Source organism: Gavialis gangeticus, unplaced genomic scaffold, assembly GCF_001723915.1.
Source record: "Gavialis gangeticus isolate Ggan-Ray unplaced genomic scaffold, GavGan_comp1, whole genome shotgun sequence".
Classification (NCBI taxonomy): domain Eukaryota; kingdom Metazoa; phylum Chordata; order Crocodylia; family Gavialidae; genus Gavialis; species Gavialis gangeticus.
Genome location: NW_017728996.1, coordinates 6,181,963 through 6,193,526, shown reverse-complemented (window position 1 = coordinate 6,193,526; position 11,564 = coordinate 6,181,963). Strand labels below are relative to the sequence as shown.

Below are 11,564 nucleotides of genomic sequence, written 5' to 3'. Positions count from 1 at the left end.
CCCCCCCCCCAAAACAGAGCTGCTGGAGCCACAGCCAAGGGGACAAGCAGGGCTTCTGCCAAGCTCTGTAAACCACAAGGACTGCCCAGGAGACCAGCAGAGCCATGCATGGCCATGCTGGGGAAGTGTCATTCAGGCCATCGGCATTCACTCTGAGTGACCTTCTGGGTGTTTGCTGTTTGCAGGGGGTAGGGCCTGGAGAACCAGTACCCCAAAGGGCTGAGTCCTGCTGGCGCTAATGGGAGGTGTGTGCTGGGTAGTGGCTAAGACCCTGTGCCCTGAGCAGTGTATCACTTACAGATCCAGCACACACTAGGTAAAAGGGATATGCCCGTGGCAGCCTGTAGCCAATGAGGCACAATGCATGAGCTCGTGGTCACGGTTGCTGCTAGGGGGAAGGGGACGGGTCCATGCTGCTCTGTTACTGAGCTCGCTTCGGGGGGAAAGGCTGACCCAAAGTGCTAAGTCCCTTACTGTTACACATTGCTTTGAACTTGTAATTCATTAACCACGTCACTTAGAAATTCTCCAGGAAACCCCCACGCCCGTTCTGTGCACCAAAGGTAGGGGCTGTAGTTTTCTGGAATCTAGACTATTTTTTCTTTGTACGTAGGAAGCTGGTAAGTGCACAACTCACCCGCAGCTGGGGGCTTGAAAGCAGAAGGTCTGTAGTTTATAGAAAAGTACAGTCAAATGATTTAGCTGAAACAAGGAGGAGGTTAGCACTCAGGAGACGATGACCCTCAGCTTTTGAACGCCCTGCCCCACAAGGGCCCTGCACGTTGCCCTGGCCACAGCTGAGACAGAGTGATTTTGCTGCCAAAGCCTCCCCGGTGTGTCCGCCCTGCCCTTGTGTCACACATTTGCTGAGCACGCTCCGGCACAGCCGTGACAAGCCACTGCACACCTGCCTCCCGAGGGGTCGGGCACTCTTGCAGAGGCCAGACAGACAGGACTCGGCCAGCAGCAAGAAGCCAGCAAGGGAGAAGTGAGTCTAGCTCCTGCTGGGCCTCAGCGTGGGCTCCTGGCTGGACCAGAGAGAGCAGAAAGGTGCGCTGCAGGTGCAGGAAGGCTGTGGATGCTGAGGGACGGGCAGTGCTCCACTGGTCCAGTGACAAATAGGAAACTCCCAGGTGGTGGCAATGCAAACTGTGGCCATGCCCCTGCCCAGCCCACAAGGATGAGCAAATCCCAGTGGGAGCTAGCCCCGGACCTTGCAGTCTGCCCTGAGCTCTGTCCCAGTAGGACCGGCTTTAATGCAGGCTCAGAGCAAGGCCAGGAGAGCAGGAAGGGGCTGGGAGGATGGGAAAGGGCCCAACTAAACCCCTAACCGCGCGATGCTCACTCCCCGCAACACCACCTGCAGCTTGGAGCTTGTCTGTTGATGACTAGCAATTGGAAAACAGCAAAGCAGGGTCGTCTCCCCTCCAGTCAGATCTCAGTGATACTGGCCCCAGGACAGAGCACCCGGCTCAGTTTCTGTTTGAAGCCATTGGATAAAAGGATCCGGAAATATCCCTGGCACCAGAGACTAGCCCTCAAGGCACCCATCTTCCATGGCTAGAGCCAGGAGTGTTTGCCTTCCTCCTGGCCCCATGTGTCTTGCACTCTCAGCTGGGGGGAAGGATGCACTCACCCCGACTAGCCTCTCCAAGCAGGTAGGTGCGGGTTGGCATCCCTCTTCCCAGGCCCCCATGCCGCAGGCAGGCCCACCACCAGCAGGCTCTCTGAGCTGCACCCTGCTCTGAGCTCAGCAAGTGCTAGGCTGGCTCTGTGGGGTGCAGCAGAGTTCACGCAGGTGTTGGCTCCCTGCTGCTCAATCTGGAGCCCTTCAGGATGTGTTGGAGAGTGTCTAGGGCCAAAATGAAGGTGCCTTGTGCATGAAGGCACCTCAGGGGGGTTGTGGTTGCTGCTGACCTGCATCGCTGTTGGTGATACAGGCTGCCGAGTTCCCCCCACGCCTCTTCAGGCACCTACAGCTCTGATGGGTGTCTGCACATCTGTGCCGCAAAGGCTGCCAGGCCACCTCTAACGGTGAGGCTGGCACTGATGGGCTCTGAGCAGGACTGGTGTTGTTATGGGCTCAGGGAGCATAGAAAAGGACAGCCCACTTCTTATTTAGCAAATCCCCCCGTTCCCAGGTCTCCGGTGGCCTGATCCCCACTGGGGTTCACTGCAGGAAGCAGCAGGAGGAGAGGGACCAGAAGACAGCTCATTCTGCTCGAGTACTCACCCCCTGCGTGTCTACTCTGTACCGTAGGGAGAGACCAGACACTGGGCTGGAGGGACCTGTGGTTTGACCCACCTGATGTTCATTAACTGGGCCTCAAAGACCTAATCAGGCAACCCCTGCACCTGGAGTTGGCCCAGGGCAGGCAGTGGGGCAGTTTGAAGACCTGAAGCCCTACAGGAGCCAGGGACCTGCACAGATATCCTGCTGTTTCCCTCCTGATCTCTGTGTGCCCATGCAGCCGGCATGGACCGTAGGCTGCAGCTTATTCCCACTGAGCACCCTGCATTTCTACTGTGACCAGAGCTCAGGTGACCCGAGGCCGGAGCGCAAGTCCAACTGCCCTGGGATCAACCTTGGCGTATGCATGTGACAACGTGGATACAGGCCAAGGCTTCCAGCTGTGGGACCCAGATGGCCGGGAGCTGGGAGCATCTGTGATCTGAGTGACTCAGCTCTGAGGATCTCTTCTGTTTTTGGGGGCAGGAGTTCAGTAGCCTGGGGACTGCGAGGAGACCTTGCTGCAGAACCGAACACGACGGGCCTCTGGTACACCGCTTTCTGCTAAAGTGCTTCCCTGGCTCACAAGTGGTATCAGTGACCTACCTATAGTACTGGACACTCACGCATTCTCTCTCTCTCTCTCTCACATGCACACACTGCAAGTAAGCAGAGAGGATTCTAGCTAGGATGCATATATTTAATAGGATACACGTCATTTAAACTGCTGGTCCCTGCAGGAAGCTTCTTGCCCTGAATGGCTGATTTATGAATTGAATTACTGACAGTGTTTTAGGGGAAAAGGCACCACAAGGTCTGTGCCAGGATACAAAGCTTCACATGCAGTAGATGGCCAAGGCTACCCTAGCAGGAGTGACTGCACGCCCCAAATGCCTCCACAAATGCAATATTATACCCTGCATACACTGCTGTTGCAAGGGGGGAGAACTGTGAAGCTCACTGGGCTCTTGCTAGTCAAACCGGCCAGTTCCATCTGTCCTCTGGAAAAAAAGTTCTCCTGCAAAATCCCATCACATCCTCTCCCTGCATCTGTTCTGGATTTCCACTGCCACTAGCCCCTGTGGCCAGCAAAGCAGCAGTGGGGGCTACAGCCATAGAAAGGGCCTGTATGAGAGGAGGGAAAGGCTTTGCAGCAGTCTGCAAACCGCTGCAGCCGTTCCCAGAGACAATGTTCGGTACCACAGTGCTGTGCTTAGTGGAATCCACCTGGAAAACCCGCACAAAGCTGCTTTTAGAGCAGCTGTGAATGGGGCAGCTGCAGTGGCATCCTCATGGAGCTGGGACGACTGGTTTAAACAAGGAAAAAATAAAACTAAACCCCGCATGTGTATTAAAGACAGAGAAGCGAGCGGTAGCTGGAGAAACAAACCCTGGGGCACTTGGGGGGAGATAAAATGCTGAACCCATGGGCACTGCTGAACCCTGGAGAAGCCTGGACCAGGATGTGACTGATGGGCCACACTGCCAAAGACTTCCTGTGCCTACAGATTTAACAAGGCCCCTAATGGGACACTCTGCCTTGCCCAGCCATCCCACAAGCACCTGCAGAAGCCTAAATCATCTATCACCTCAGGCCCTTAAATGCCTTGGGTTTGCCCGCCCAGCCCATCTCTACTTGGGACTGAGCTCCTTGACCGTGATCAAACCCCTTAGAAAATCCAGAGGCTCAGCTCTGAAGTCAGTAATGGATTATGTAATAACGGGGAATGGTTTTTTGGTGCCCACCTTGTCCGTGTGTCTTTCCCTTTTTTCTACGTCTATAAATGAGTCAGGCCTGTGCGGCTGTACCTCTGGAGAGGCATGCCGCGGGTGCTTTAGCCTTATTTTCACTTTCTGGAGAATGAAGGCCTATTTTAATCCTCTTCTGTGTTGGATGCTTCTATGGTGGAAACCTCAAGTGATGAAGGGAAAACAGTCAGCTTAATGCAAAGAGAAGACAAAGAGCTTCTGCTGACATGGGAGGTCAGTGGCTGGAAAACCCCTCCCACCAAGAAGCAAAGACGAGCATGAAACAGCCCAAATGTTCCTCTCCGTGTTTTTGTCATCTACGCATCCTGGGTCATGGGGGCGTGATATTAGCCCTTCTCACTGAGGCAGGGCTGAGAGCAGGTAGAGGCTCTGTCACCACAGTGCACTAACCACGCTCAGACACCCCATGCTGCCCTGTGCAGGCTGATTGTAGGCAGTGAGGCCGTGCCCAAATGATGCTCCAGAGGCACACTGGCCCCATCACTCAGTGGGGCTAATTATTCTGCCTGAAGCCCTGCCTGGATGCAGCTGCTCTGCTTCTGGTTTAGGAGCCAGCCTGCGTGGAAGAGCTCAGCCTGCCTGAGGACCCAGCTCCTGGGCATGGTAAGTGCCCAGTGCGGACAGGGTCTGCTCCACTTCCCTGACCCCATCATTGCTATGGATATGGAGCGCCTTCCTGCTGGTTGGCCACCTTTCTGCAGATGAGTTAAGACGGTGGGGCCCTGGGACCTCACTCCCCTGAACTAGTGGGTTTGAGGCACCAATTACCTAAGTAAGGACAACCGGCCCAGCTTTGGATGGCAGAACAAAGGCAGAATCAAATCTGCTCTCTAAGGAAGCCTTTCTCCAGTCAACATCTAGGGCCAAATTCTGGTGCAAGTGCAACATCAGTTGAGGACCTGACCACAGAAACATGCATCTTCTACATGGACATGGGCTCCCTGTTCTGTTCAGAGTTGCCTCACCCCTGCTGAACTTCATAGGAAGTAGGTACCTAAGTCACTTGAAGGGCTGGGTTGGGGCCTGACTCTGTATTGGGTTTGTGCCTTCAGATCCTGTCTAATCCAAGGGACTGTGAGGCTCTGACATAAGGCGGCGGCTAGGCTTACGCCTGAGCTGCATCCACGTGAGCCCTGCATGCTCACCTTTCACAGCTGCTCTACTTCAGTGTGTGTTTAATTATTGAATGTTGCGGCAACTGATCAAAGCTACTGTGGTGGAATGAGGAGCCCGGTTCATCTTTTAGTCCCTGTCTAGGGTAGAAATGCTCTCTGAGGAGGGTACCTGGTAAAACAGAAGGTGAGTGGTTTTAAAGGCCCTGTTCCTGCTCAGGGTGCCCGAAGAAGCTTTAGAAAGCAGGATGCCAAGTGCTAGTGGTGCTGAGCAGAGCTCAGCGACTGCTCCCACCGAGCCCTGGGAGGACGTTGGCTTAGGAAATTCAGAGCATCTGAAAGTGCCAGGGACATTTAGCTTTCTACCCGGCTGGGCAGCAGGTTGGTAGAACAGCTCATCTGAATATCCTAGTGCCTCCTAGTCTTGCTCTAGTGCCAGCTCCTTGCCATGAGCCTGTGGCCTTCCAGAGACCTGCATCCATAATTTATAGAGCGTGGGCTCAGAGTCAAGCTGTATGCCGCTTCCCTGTCCCTTCTTTCCACGCAGAATCACTGCTGGGGGCTCAGAGGTCCTATCTCGCCTCCCCTACGCCACCCCTCCTGTCAAACGCTTTGCTAGGGGGACTGCAAGCATTTGATACTATACCTTTGAAGCTTTTTTCCATTATGTATGTGTTCTGACGTCTATCCATCCCACAAGCACCTGCATAAAAATGATATATAATGGAAAAGAAATAAATATTGATGTAAAATTGGATTGCTTTGACTAATGTGTAGCATATATTCTTTTCCCTGGTTTGATATTAAGGCCCCTACATAGAACTGTACTTAAGCCTAAGCTTAGCTTTGAGCATGTGCTGGAGTCCCATTGACTTGAATGGGGCTTAAGTGCATCCTTCCCTGACAAAGACTGTTTCCCTGAATCAGGCACCAACGCCTTACCCAGGGTCACTGCCCAGAAGAAACCCAGGAACAAATCTCTTACATTCCCTACTGAATCAGCTGGTTTAGATGGGTGGAGGGGGAACCCTGACACTAAACGTTTCAGACAATGAGCTCCATTATATGGCCGGGCAACTCATTTACGACTGTGTCTCCTCTGTGCGTTTGAAAGCTAAGCACGTCACAAGACTTGGTTCAAAGACCGTTGCCCGTGTTCTTTCTGGCTACGTTTACATGCCTTCGCTTTCCAAATCCGCATGTAATTCAATCAACAGCCATGGCAATTGTCCCTCCGTGGCTACCCAGCTGCTCCACGGGGCAGCAGTCTACAGCGGGGGGTTGAGAGCAAATGAGTTTGCTTATGAAGTTCCACGGGAACCTGCCACTCAACTTGCAAGGCCAAGGAAGGGGGAGTCTAGTCCAGTTTATTAACTGCTGACAATCCCCCTAGATTATAACCAGGTTTAGGAAAAAGCCGACGGCTGCTCCCAAATTCTTTTGAACTCTGCGGCCTGGCATATTTTAGCGCGACATGGACACAAACTCAGTTACCGAAGCAGCGCCTTGCCCATGTGCCTCGCAATTCCCAATCGAGTAAGCGAGATATGTTATTAAAGAAGCCCCGCAAATAAAACATGCAAGGAGTCTCTCAATCCTTCCTCCAGCCATGTCCTCTGCTCTCCACAGAGCTGTCACCACCGCTGGCAGTGACCTGTGGTGCCCACCCAGCTCCTTCCTGACAGCTCTGCTTTTTCATTAAATAAAACCATTCTCCTTGAGTTTCTCACAGTTCAGCACTAACAACCGTTGGCCCTAATTCCCCCTTGCTCCCTCTCTGGGGTAAATACAGGACAGGGGAGTGGAGGAGCAGGGCAAAAGTAGGAGTAAACCATCACAGGGCTGGCAGGGCCCGGGGCAACAGTGAAATGAGCTTCCCAGACTGGTTCCCATGGTCCCCTATCCACCACCTCCCTGTCCCCTCCTTCCCCTCCCCATTCATTTATACTCTCCAGTGGCTGAGAGGAGGACACTGCCGGTTGCCAGCTCTCAGCCAGGATATTCCCTGGGGTTATTTCTTACCCTAGGCAAGGTCCTTTTATTTTTCCAAAGTCCCATAGACAAGCCTGAGTGCAATGGAGAACAGGTCCTAACGTCACTGGAGGGGACATTAATGGTGTCAACGTGCTACTTTCTTATTGTGGCATCTCCTTGTATCAGAGCCCTATCTGCATATGCCTATGGAGGTAGAAGTTGGGTGGTCCCCGCCTCTGAGGCCTGTGGCCTCTCCTGGAGTCCTCTTGAGCTGGAGTGTTTGACCAACCTCCCAGGACTATACGGGGTCCTGAGACCCTTTGCAGAGCTTCAGACAATGAGAGAGAGGAAATGTTCAGAGCATCAGGAGGAGGAGGAGAGAGGTGGGGCCCACGGGATGCAGCAGCAAGCATGAAGGATGGGAGGTGACATCCTGATGGAGGGTTGAGCAAGGAGGAGAAGCCCAGACAGTAGTAACAGGATGACAAGGGCAGAGATAAGAAGTTTGGCATGCATGGGAAAGGGAAGGTGACAGGCACCTCTGTTTGGGGTTAGGGAGGTAGAGAAGAACAGCACCAGCAGGGACAAACGGGACTCTCGGCACATGATAAGCAAGGAGGACCACAGGGAGAAGCACTGCTATCACAGCGTAGCAGCATCCCATGAAGAGTGCCTGACCTCCGGAAAGCAGGAATGGGACAGGGACAAACAACAGAGAATGGCTGGTGGCTCATGAGCTTCAGGACATGCCCAAGTCCTTGCACGTGGCTTGAAAAATGCCAGCTGGAGGCAGCCGAGTTAGAGCCGGAAGAAGCACCAAATAAAACTCGAGTGATGTTTTAGAGCAATATCCCAGTAGCCATTAGGGATCAATGAGCAGATACTGATGTATGGAGAAAGGAACATCAACCTTTAGTCACTTATCAAACACTAGGGAACAAGTCAGGTTCACTGAAATGTGAAGTCAGTCTGCGAACCACATGGTTACATCCGGTTTGAGTCTCCTCGTGAGACATGGATAGTAATCTCCCCAGAACGGTTGTGAAGTTGTAAACCTGAAGACAAAAGGAGCCTGGATTAAACTAACAGTGACTGCTGTCAAGCTGAACCTGCAGTAGGGTGGCTCAGCAGGGACGCATCGGGGTGGCCACACAGGGACAGTCTGAGGTCGATTCCCTCAGCCCCAGCTTCATCTGATTCACACCAGTGTAACGGAGAACTGAGTCGGGCCCTCACATGATCAGCTCCTATTCTGTGTGTCTGCAAAGCACCCGGTGCATTTATGGCACCAGAGGGATAAACCTGGATTTCACACAAGGGGCCTACCTCTGAAACCTGCATCAGCTGGAGGCTGTAACTGCTCATTAAATACAACTTCTCTGACCACACACAGGACCTCACCTTGCCAACTCAGTGAGCAGACCTTACTTTCCCAGTGCACATGGAGCTCAGTGGGGCTATTCATGCGAGACCCCCTTGCCAAAGGGTTTGTTTCTGCAAGGCCCAGGCCGTAGCCGTGCTGTACCTTCTCTAGATCCTGCTGGATTGCTGGGGTTTTATACATTGTGCATTGTTGGGCAGTTGAAATGGAAAGCCCAGAAATGCATGCTGATTAACACAACGTAGTGAGCTGAAAATAAGAACGCAGCACGCTGCAAGGACACGAGGAAAGCTGCTGTTTGCTCACACGGCACTGACTGAGGGACACTCCATCCAGAACTGGGTTTCCCTCAACCAACAGCGCCAACTGCTTTGCTATCACCCCGTAAGTCTCTGCACAATAGTAACCTTCTCGAGCACTCAGGTGTTTTCTGAGTCTCCTCACTTTGACACCTACTAAGAGTAACAAGAAACAAAATAGGCAGAAGCAGTGGAACAGAAAGGTTGTGGGACCACAAAGGACAGTGAACCATATATTCATTACAAGTGACAGGGCTACTGTGACTAAAGTTTTCCAGACACACTGGTGTGTCCCCTGCGATAAGGCAGCTGCCAAAGACAATATAAACTGCTAGTTCATTATTGAAGAGTATATCAGAGAACTACAGGAAAGCTCAGGTCACCTCCCACTGAGCCGAGAGCACAGTGGTGGCCCCACTGATGCTGCATTCATGCTCTAGATGTGGGTTTCTTTAGTAGTGAGTCTCATCTCAAGCAGTAGGAGACAAAAGGAAAATGACACTGAGTAATATTGACGTAGCTCAACCTCATTTTCAAAGCCCGATAGGCAAGACACTGCATTTTGCCATAGTTTAGCGCTGTTACAGTTTTCTACTTTCATCACCCACTTTTGATATGGGTATTTACACATCTCAAAACTGTCCCTGAAAAGCCCCCAAAAGTTGAAACCTGTGTGCTTAGTGCGTGTCCTAGTAAGTTGGCAAAGAGAGAAGTGTGGGAGTGGGCTAAATACACGTGCTGGTCTCTGAATCGGGGGGAAGTTTGGTTTGGATCTAAATTCAAACTATGTCTCTGGCGCCTTTAGGAATGAGCTAGATCAGACTCCCAGAGGGAAGCACTTTCTCAGGCAGCCTGGTCTTTGGGGAAACACAGAACCAGGTCTGGATCCAGACTCTGTGACTCGAACACAAACTGCACACCTGTACTTGCAGTGGCTATTTAGCCATTACCAACATACCCCAAACCAGGTGCTCAGCCACTGCACGGAGGACCTCTGCTATGCAAACCCCAGAACAGCGTGAGCCAGCCATTCCTGTTTATAGCCTCCTCCTTCTGAGACACGAGTTATTAGGCAAATGTTGTTTTTTAAACTCGTGGTGCAGCGTAAGAATCCTAAACCTGTTTGGCTTGGGACCTGGAAGCCAAACACTGTGCACTTACCAGTTGTTCTTGTCTGTGATGACACGCTAGCTTTTTGTTGCAGGATTGCTACGTGCATCAGAATATGACTCCTAAAGACAGACGAGCCACATGCTTACCAATTCTAATTGTCATGGGAGCCAAGCAGTAGAAAAATGCAAAGACAAGCCACTGTCTGAAGCCAATGGGGCTAGGTTTCATACTGATGTAGAGGTAAAGCAGCAAAAATAATATATCCCACAACAAAGACAAAACAGATGAGCCTTCCTTGGGACCTCACGCTCCTCAGAAACTGCCCGCTCTGCAGCACATGCAGGAGAATGAGTTCTGCATGGGGATTTATCTGTCTGATGTATGCCTGTCACCATCAAGATTGCTCCAATCTGATCTAAAAAAGTAGGGTTATCTCAGTGCACGAGGTCTGACAACCCAGTATTAGAAGCTGGGAAGGAAATAAGCCAGTTCTGATACTGAAGTCTGACAGTGAAATTTAACTGAGTTCAAAAGGCCTACACATCTGACCATGTGGGCTTTGTAGGCACTACAAAGCCAACGATCTCTATTCTTTTTACAACTAGTCCACTTTCCAGCAGGAATCCAAGGGGTGAAAAATAAGAAAGGAAGAAAAAAAGGGCAGAAAATGCTGGTGCACTTGGCTAATTTCCAATCAGAATCACAGGGCTAGAAGGGACCACGAGGGTCATGTAATCCAGAGCTAAAGATGTGGACGTCTACAAAGATCTGGGGCCAAATTTTGTGTAATTCTTTGGACCCTGAACAGATGTCTAATTCATCACTCCTGAACTGTTCCCCTCTGTTGGGGTCAACTCAGAGCCCATTACAATCAATGAAAAGACTTACACAGACTTCAATGGACGGTGGGCATGGTCTCTGAGCGTTGGTGGGGTTAGTGAACCCATCTGCCCTCACTTTCTTAGTCTCTTGGTATGTGTTCAGTCACCACTGGTTAAGCTATTGCTAGACCTTCCCAGAGCTGTTACATCTTCTATTATCTACACCATTATCATGACTGGAGTGTGATTTTAAGACATTAAAGAACCCTGGAGAGGTCTGAAATGGTCTGGTCCTCTGCCCACTCTTTTGCTGTCATGGGACAGTTGAACCATGTTCCTCAAAGAGAACTGCTCTTGCTCTTTGCCACTTAGAAGAACTGGCAATGACTCCCTGACTCAGCACAGCCTGACACTGCTGCAAACAAGCAGTTGAGAAGAAGGATGTTTCCCAAAGGTGTACGAGCAATGTTAACCTGCCAGAGCAAGAGAAAGCGCAGAGGTATGTAAGATTCACTGGACACTGCTTCTTCTGATGAGAAAGAAAAGGAGGAAAGGTTACTTTGGGCTTTGTTTTGCCATCTGTACTTGCAATTCCCTTTATGAGCTACACAGCTATAAGGTGGTAGAATGGCACAGAAGAAAAGCCTGCCAGTACACATGGCCTGGCCCCAGTGAATCTCTTAAATCCTTTAAGAGCCCCCTCTCTCTATGGCTAGGAACAGATGTTGCATTTGTCCCTGAACAAGTTGCACCTGTGGTTGTCCTGGAACAGAAACATCCTGGGATTGTTGTGTACACACATCGCCCTTCTGATCGGGGTTTAGTGAGCGACTGAATGCACTGACACTTTTCTGCCACTGATTC

General features: G+C 51.4%; 1 protein-coding gene across 3 annotated transcripts in view; it reads right to left on the bottom strand.

Moving 5' to 3' along the window:
* The window catches only part of MEGF11 (multiple EGF like domains 11), a 386,245-nt gene that overhangs the window by 22,329 nt on the left and 352,352 nt on the right, over nucleotides 1-11,564 (bottom strand). For all 3 annotated transcript variants that reach the window (XM_019503962.1, XM_019503960.1, XM_019503961.1), the window contains one exon: nucleotides 5,759-5,815. In XM_019503962.1, the coding sequence (XP_019359507.1) occupies nucleotides 5,759-5,815 (57 nt within the window). The remainder of the gene's footprint in view (nucleotides 1-5,758; nucleotides 5,816-11,564) is intronic.